This window comes from Otolemur garnettii, unplaced genomic scaffold (assembly GCF_000181295.1).
Source record: "Otolemur garnettii isolate 467f Iridium unplaced genomic scaffold, OtoGar3 scaffold00058, whole genome shotgun sequence".
Taxonomy (NCBI): Eukaryota; Metazoa; Chordata; class Mammalia; order Primates; family Galagidae; genus Otolemur; species Otolemur garnettii.
Window position 1 is genome coordinate 3,231,834 of NW_003852453.1, and position 8,251 is coordinate 3,240,084.

General features: G+C 56.6%; 1 protein-coding gene across 1 annotated transcript in view; it reads left to right on the forward strand.

The window, feature by feature from the left end:
* ADCY7 (adenylate cyclase 7) overlaps nucleotides 1–8,251 on the forward strand; it is a 27,498-nt gene that overhangs the window by 950 nt on the left and 18,297 nt on the right. The window contains exons 2-6 of the mRNA XM_023514760.1: nucleotides 766–969; nucleotides 1,838–1,999; nucleotides 2,800–2,949; nucleotides 3,481–3,629; nucleotides 5,042–5,153. Of these exons, the coding sequence (XP_023370528.1) occupies nucleotides 766–969; nucleotides 1,838–1,999; nucleotides 2,800–2,949; nucleotides 3,481–3,629; nucleotides 5,042–5,153 (777 nt within the window). The remainder of the gene's footprint in view (nucleotides 1–765; nucleotides 970–1,837; nucleotides 2,000–2,799; nucleotides 2,950–3,480; nucleotides 3,630–5,041; nucleotides 5,154–8,251) is intronic.

Genomic DNA, 8,251 nt, shown 5'->3' on the forward strand with positions numbered 1-8,251 from the left:
CATCATAGCTCACAGCAACCTCAAACTCATGGGCACAAGTGATCCTCCTGCCTCAGCCTCCTGAGTAGCTGGAACTGCAGGGTCCCACCACAATGCCCAGCTAGTTTTTCTATTTTGAGTGGAGATAGAGTCTCACTCTTGCTCAGGCTTTGCCTGTGAATAACCCCTATCCTGGGCCCGGCACCCATAGCACAGTGGTTACTGCACCAGCCACATGCACCGTGGGTGGCAGATTCCAACCCAGCCTGGGCCTGCTAAACAATGATGACAACTGCAACAAAAATATGGCCGGGCGTTGTGGTGGGCGCCTGTAGTCCCAGATACTTGGGAGGCTGAGGCAAGAGAATTGCTTAAGCCCAAGAGTTTGAGGACTCTGTCTCAAAAAAAGAAGAAATGACCCTGTGATCCTGTCCTTTGACCTGTCACCTGCAGGAATACACAGAGTATGGGGGAGCTGAGGGAGGCAGAGGGTGGTGGCCACTCTGCCTCATGGGGGGGTGGGTGGAGAGTGATGGCATCACCAGGTCAGGCTCCTGAGGTGACTGAGAGGGGTGGCTACAGCAGCCCTAGCAGAAGTGACAGCACAGAGCAAGGCCTCAAGGTGAGAGGACCGGGTGTTCGCAGGAGCATGGGCGTGCCCCACGTGGAGCGTGCCAGAGGCGAGGCTGTCAGGGCAGGCTGGGGAGCTGACCTGGGGGCTTCCTGGAGGAGGCAGTGCCCCGCTGGAGAGAGCTGAGGCATGTTTGCACCCCCCTGCTCTGCCAGGACCCCTCCAAACGGCAGGCCGTCCTGGGCACGGCGTTCCTGACTCTCGCTGTGTTTGTGGCTCTCTACGTGCTGGTGTGTGCTGAGTGCCTCCTGCGGCGCTGGCTCAGTGCCTGGGCGCTGCTGGCCTGGGCCTGCCTGCTGGCCCTGGGCTATGTGCTGGTGCTCGACTCATGGATGAAGAAGGCCTGTGCGTGGGAGCAGGTAACAGGGTGGGGGACTCTGGCGTCCTGGGGGCCAGATGTCACGAGCCAGCTGTGTGCTCTGCAGCCCCTGCCTTACTGGGCCTGCCTGCAGTGGTGTATGGCCCTTCCTGCTCACACTTGCCGTGGCTCTCTAGCTTAGGATGGGCACTGGGCTGTTTTTGTCCCTTAATTCTCTGGACTCACAGTGCAGAGTGGGGAGAGGGTCCACCTGGATGTCTGGCTCTGGCATTTTGCTTGTTGGGTTGGAGATGACAGAGCTCCAGCTCACAGAGGCACCAGGGCACAATTGGGCTCCTGTGTCTGGCAGGGCTGGGGGGCAGGCCTGGGGCTCCCGAAGGGTAACAGGAACCTGACTGCTCTCGACTCTGCTCCCCTCTGAGTTGCTTCATTCTGGGCGCGCTGTCCCCATGCCCAGACAGAGAAGGCCATGACTGACGCTACTCAGTGCAGTTGACAGAGCCTGCCCTCAGTGAGCTGCAGTTCCCACCCGGCTGGATTGCTGGGCCTGGCTCTGGATGGCCATTGTCACCAAGTGGCATGCTCTGACCTGTGGCCTGGGTACTGTGGCCACTCCTGTGGCTTGGGTCAGGGGCACATGGCGAGTCACAAACAGCGCTAGCTGGGCCCAGCCCAGAAACGTGTATTGCCTGGTTCTTGGTCCCTTGCATGTCTATAGCTGTGTCCCCTCGTGCAGGGAGAGATGAGGGACTGACCTCAGGACCGAGGTACTGGGCAGGCTGGTTTGAGAACTGAGGGCTTAAGATTCAGGTTTCTGGGGGTTCCCCGGGAGATGAGAGGCTCTAGGAAGCCATCAGCTCGGTCTCGGGGTGTGGCCAGGCCCCCAGCTCACCAGCCCGTGTCCCCAGGTGCCCTTCTTCCTGTTCATCATCTTCGTGGCGTACACGCTCCTGCCCTTCAGCATGCGGGGAGCCATCGCCGTGGGGGCCATCTCCACCGCCTCCCACCTCCTGGTACTTGGCATTCTGATGGGGGCCTTCATGACACCCAGCATCCAGGTGGGACTGCAGGTGAGGGGCGGCATGGGGGCCTGGAGTGGGGTCTGGGCTAGGGCCTCTGGGGACGGGGATGCTGAGGGGCAGGTGAGGCCCATGTGGGTGAGTTGGACCCAGACGCCTCAGAGCCACATTGGCAGACGGACGGCCTCCAGGCTCAGCTTCCTTGGAGTCTGCTGAGAAGCTGGGCTCCCTGGGAGGGGTCCTTCCCCCCCAGCCTTTGCTTTGCTGGCCTAGGGCCCCCTGCCGCTCAGACCCTGCCTCCCAGGTCAGGTGCACTGTTGGGGGGTGGGGCTGCTCCAGGTTTCTCTGTCTCTCCTCAGCCCCTGCCCTGATGTCGGGCCGGGGAGTATTCCAGGACCCTGTGTCTTGTGTCTTTGTGTTGAGTGAGTGAACTTTTCGTTCATGATTAGTGGGGACTTAAAGATGCGTTTTCCTCCAGATGGGGCCTGGGTGTCCTCTCTGGTGTCCACTCCAGGGGTAAGGCTGGAGCTCTGGGCAGCTAACTGGACACTGTGTCTTCTGTGACTGCCCTTAGCATTTCCCTTGGGCCCTGAGCCCTATGAGGTGGCTGCTTCTGCCTCCCCGGAGGTGGCTGACTTCCTGGGTCTCTGGGGCCCCAATCCTTAGTGGCAGGTGCCTGGTGGGTGTAGAGAGGGGCCAAGAGGGGTGTGAGTCCCTGTCTGGGCTTCAGGAAGCATGCCAGTCTAAGCAGTCTGGGGGTGAGGGAACAGTGAGGGTGCCAGCACCAGTCTGCTGGTGCCCGGGGATGAGGCCAGCCGGAGAGCTGAGTCCCACTCTCGGCTGGACTGCAGCTGTTGGCCAATGCTGTCATCTTCCTGTGTGGAAACCTTACGGGCGCCTTCCACAAGCACCAGATGCAGGACGCCGCCAGGGACCTCTTCACCCACACCGTGAAATGCATCCAGACCCGCCGGAAGCTGCGCATTGAGAAGCGCCAGCAGGTGGGACTCTGCCTCCCCCTGAGCCCCAGCAGGCCCCTTTCCAGCAGGTGGGACACTGCCTCCCCCTGAGCCCCAGCAGCCCCTTTCTAGGCCCGCTCCTTGCCCTGCATGCACCATTCTCTGCCTCTCTCCCTCAGACACAGAGCCAGAGCAGCTATGTGTGGGACACACACCCAAATACCCTTGCAGAGACTCTGAGGCTCTGGCCCTATAGCCAGAACCCGATTACTCTGGACTCTGCTGTCCTCTGTGTCATGTCATTCCTGGGCATGGTGTCCCAAGGTGGGGGCAGAAAAGGCCGGAACAGGTGGCCCACCCATCTCAGCCACCCCAGCTGAAAAGAGGGAGTCCCTGTTAAAGCACCTTGAGCTCCTGGGGTTCTGCTGGGGACCTGGAGGGTAGGTGTCCAGCTGGGTTGGTAGCAGGTCGTGAGCCAGCAGAGATGGGACACTGAGGACGGGGAGCACAGAGGCTGTGCCTACGAGCTGATGACACCCTGCCTGCCACCACTGGTCTGTTCTCTCTGCCCAGGAGAATCTGCTGCTGTCTGTGCTGCCAGCCCACATCTCCATGGGCATGAAGCTGGCCATCATTGAGCGGCTCAAGGAGCACAGGGACCGCCGCTACATGCCTGACAACAACTTCCACAGCCTCTATGTCAAGCGGCATCAGAATGTCAGGTGGGCAGTAGCCCATGGGCTGGGCGCGTGTGTGGACCTACCACCCCTCTGACCCCAGTGGGCAACCTCCCTGCTTTTTCTGAAGGCTCAGAGCTCGGGCCACACAGAAATTGGGGAGAGGGAGCTCCAGGTTGATCCAGGCCCCCTGTGATCCTCAGTCTCCCCATTTCTTTCCTCCAAATTAGGATCTGATCAGGGTCTTAAATTAGAGAACTGCGATTGGTATTGGGCAAGGTCTGGTGGCCTCTGAAATTATAAAACTCTGTGAGCAAACATGGTTGTTGGGAAGGCCGGGAGGAAGGGTCCTTCCAGATGGTTTTCAGAGGGGTGCAAGACCTCCAAAGGGAGTTCTGTGGGCTCAGTGGCAGGGACCCTCCAGTTCTGACATGTGCCCTCGGTTGAGTCAAAGGGGCTGGCTGCACAGTCTTACTTGAATGCATTGACCTGAGTTAAATACAGATACGACACTGTAAGCTTCACATGTGGACATGGGTGTTTGAACTATCGTGTGTGGACGTGGGTGCTGTGAGCTGTCCTATGTGGACGTGGGTGCTGTGACCTGTCCTGTGTGGATGTGGGCACTGAGCTCTGTCTTGTGTGGATGTGGTCACCATGCGTTGTGTGCTGTTGTGTGTGGACGTGGGCGCCGTGAGCTGTCATGTGTGGACGTGGGCGCCGTGTGCTGTCGTGTGTGGACGTGGGCGCCGTGAGCTGTCGTGTGTGGACATGGGCACCGTGAGCTGTCCTGTGTGGACGTGGGTGCCGTGAGCTGTCCTGTGTAGACGTGGTCACTATGCGTTGTCGTGTGCTGTCGTGTGTGGACCTGGGTGCTGTGAACTGTCATATGTAGGTGTGGGCACTGTGAACTCCCTGGGCCTTCTGCTGGATGGGTTGTCACATTGTGTGCAGCTGGCCTGCTGCTTTTGTCTAGGCTTAGATGACCTGTGAGCCCACAGACTTTGGCATAAGGAGCTCGGTGCAAATTGCAGTCCTTGGCCTTTCAGCAAGTCTCAGGCTCCCCGAGCCTCAGTCTGCTTGTCTGGAAGAGAGGAGTCGTGTGAGGCCTGGCTGTAAAGCAGCGGGCATGGAGGTCGGCTTACGAGAGCAGAGTCACGTCTTACCTTGGGGTTTGCTTCTGAAGTCTGTGCTTATGGTGCACGCCCAGCTGCTGTGGGGCACGACTGAGCCGTCTGCAGTGGCGGGGACCTGGGGAGGGTCCTGAGGGCTCCTGCAGACTCTGGGCTCTGCTCCAGTTTGCTTCAGCATGCAGCCTCTGGACTTTAATTTGTCTTTATGGCCGGGAGGCTAAGGAATAGCAGCGGGCTCCCGGGCACTGGACAGTCCTGTGCTCCTGCTGCCCATCTTCCCGGGACCTGCCTCTGACACTGGCTCCGGCCCCGTCCCGCCTGCAGCATCCTCTACGCAGACATCGTGGGCTTCACACAGCTGGCCAGCGACTGCTCGCCCAAGGAACTGGTGGTGGTGCTGAATGAGCTCTTCGGCAAGTTTGACCAGATCGCCAAGGTGAGCCAGCTGGTCTGAGCTGGGAGGAGATAGACGACACCAGCCTGCACCACAGGGGTGTCATGTGCCCAGCATCCCCCTGGGATTGGGATAGGGAGGCTGTGGCTGAATTTTAACCATCAGACAGCTGATACTTTGAGCGACCCATGATAGAGGTGGGCCAAAGTGGTGGCCAAAGCAGCCGGCATCCTGCCCCCGCCAGCGTGTGAGGCTGCGGGGGACATGGGGAAGTGAGGGTAGACACTGGAGGAACACGTGAGGGCGCAGAGGGCTACCGGGAGGGGGCGTCACCCTCACCACGCAAGGCTGGCAGCCTTGGGCTCACCTGGGAGCTTGGGAGGACTGTGGCATGCCAGGTGGTACCAGGTAATTCACAGGCACATTGAAGTTTCAGAATGCCCAAAATAGACCTAAGGAGGAAAGGGAACAGTTCTGGATAGAACCTTGGAGTAGAAAGAGAGCTCTGAGTGTCCATGGGGTACATGTGGCTCAGTGTGCAGGGAACGGAGTGTGAGGCAAACAAGGTCGCAGGGCGGACATTCCAGGACGTGAGGACAAGGCCCTGTCCTGAGGATGCTGAGGAGCATGGAGGGGCTGAGCAGGGAGGGGCACGGGGCAAAGAGGGTTTTCATGAGTGCTTACGTGGTCCTGAGACCTGCTGCATTCCAGGCCCCAAGCTTGGGTGGGGCCTCGGGCCTCCCTCAGGTGACTTGCAAGGGTGCCAGGAGCTGGGACATCCCTTGCCCAGCCTCAGGTGGTCAGGGGGGCTTACTGATGGCGGCCGACTAGAGACTGAAGTGTGAGGTCTAAGGCCGTGGTGCTCTATCTTGGCTGTACGTTTGATCACATTGAAAGCTTAAATAAGACACCAAAACCATTGCCCATACCTGAGAGAGTTTTTTTTGTTTTGTTTTGTTTTTGAGACAGAATCTCACTCTTTGACCCTGGCTAGAATGCTGTGGCATCAGCCTAGTGCACAGCAACCTCAAACTCTGAGGCTCAGGCAGTCCTCCTGCCTCGGCCTCCCAAGTGGCTGGGACTACAGGCTCCCACCATAACTTCCAGTTTACTTTTTTTATTTTTAGTCTTGCTCTTGCTCAGGCCGATCTCGGACTCCTGACAGAGGTCCTCTTGCCTGAGACTCCCAGAGTCCTAGGATTACCGAGTGAGCCATGGCGCCCAGCTCCATTGGTTTTTTTCCCCTCCCATCTGAGTATTTATTTATTTATTTATTTATTGAGACAGAATCTTACTATGTCGTCCTCGGTAGAGTGCCATGGCGTCACAGCTCACAGCAACCTCAAACTCTTGGGCTTGAGCCAGTGGTTCTCAACCTTCCTGATGCCTCCTAATGCTGCGACCCTTTAATACAGTTCCTCATGTTGTGGTGACCCCCAACCATGAAATTATTTTTGTTGCTACTTCAGAACTGTAATTTTGCTACTGTTATGAATCGTAATGTAAATATCTGATGTGCAGGATGTATTTTTTTTTTTTAAATAGAGACAGAGTCCCACTTTATCGCCCATGGTAGTGCTGTGGCGTCACACAGCTCACAGCAACCTCCAACTCCTGGGCTTAGGTGATTCTCTTGCATCAGCCTCCCGAGTAGCTGGGACTATAGGTGCCTGGCCACAATGCCCAGCTATTTTTTTGTTGCAGTTTGGCTGGGGCTGGGTTTGAACCTGCTACCCTTGGTATATGGGGCTGGTGCCCTACCCACTGAGCCACAGGCACCGCCCGCAGGATATATTTTCACTGTTACAAAGGGGTCGCTACCCAGAGTTTAAGAACCGCTGGCTTAAGTGCCTTTTTCTTGCCTCAGCCTCCCGAGTAGCTGGGACTACAGGCACCCACCACAAGGCCCGGCTATTTTTTTGTTGCTGTTGTCATTGTTGTTTAGCTGGCCTGGGCTGGGTTTGAACCTGCCAGCCTTGGTGCATGTGGCCAGTGCTGTATAACCACTGTGCTACCGGTACTAACCCTCCCCCCACCATCTGAGTTTTTAAAAGCACCTCCCACTCCTAGGTGACCCTGTTTAGTGAATCAATGGCCTAGATCAGGGGAGTCCAACCTCTAGTCCAGGGGTCCTCAAACTTTTAAAACAGGGGACCAATTCACTGTCGGGCCGGACTGCGGGCCCCAGGACGAGTCAGCTGCTAAGCAGGACAGGCAGCGGCGGCAAAAACACCCAGCGGGCCGGATAAATGTCCTAGGTGGACCGCATGTGGCCCACAGGCCGTAGTTTGAGGACGCCTGCTCTAGTCCATGGACCCCATGCTGATTTTTCGAGGATTGTTTATGCTTAGCTGTGTTGTCTGATATCACAAAAAGCATGCATGGACTTTTTTTTCTAATAAACTTTCATTAGTGTTTGTGTATTTGATGTGTGGCCTAAGACGACTCTTATTCTTCCACTGTGCTGCAGAGAAAACAAAAACGGTCAGATACCCCTGGTCTAGATGGAACTTGGTAGGAGGCCATGTCCAGCCCCATGCTGGGAAGAATTTTTTATGATTGGAACTGCTCAATCCTGGGAGGGATTAGGTTGGACTTCTCACTGCAGGGAGTGAGCTCCCTGTCACAGGAAGTAACCAAATGTCTATAGGACACCACTGGCCACCGGTAACTCAGAGAGCGTGTCTATCCTGGAGCCTTCCTTAGAAGCTGCATAACTTCCAAACCAGCAGCTGGGAGCCCTGAGGGTGGGCCGTATGTGAGGCAGAGGGTCTGAGTCTCAGGATGCAGCTGTCCCTTCCCTACCATGAAGGCTGAGGATTGTCACTTGCCCACTTGAACATGGCTTTCCATCCCCACAGGCCTAGGAGGCATAGCCTTGTGCAGAAGGGGAAGAGATAGGGTGACCAGATGTCCGGCTTTTGAACAATTTGTCCCGTGTCCTGCGGCGTTTTAAAAAAGTCCCGATTTTTGGAAAGAATGCATGAACAGGCAGGAGAACAGTAAGGGAATATATAGTTTTCGGCTGCCATATTTCACCAGGATATGAGTTTTATATTAATTTTGTAATGTTAAACTGTAATAACAAATAATTGTTGAGAAGTGATTATCGAGAACTGCTTATCAAAGTTTGCATTGTT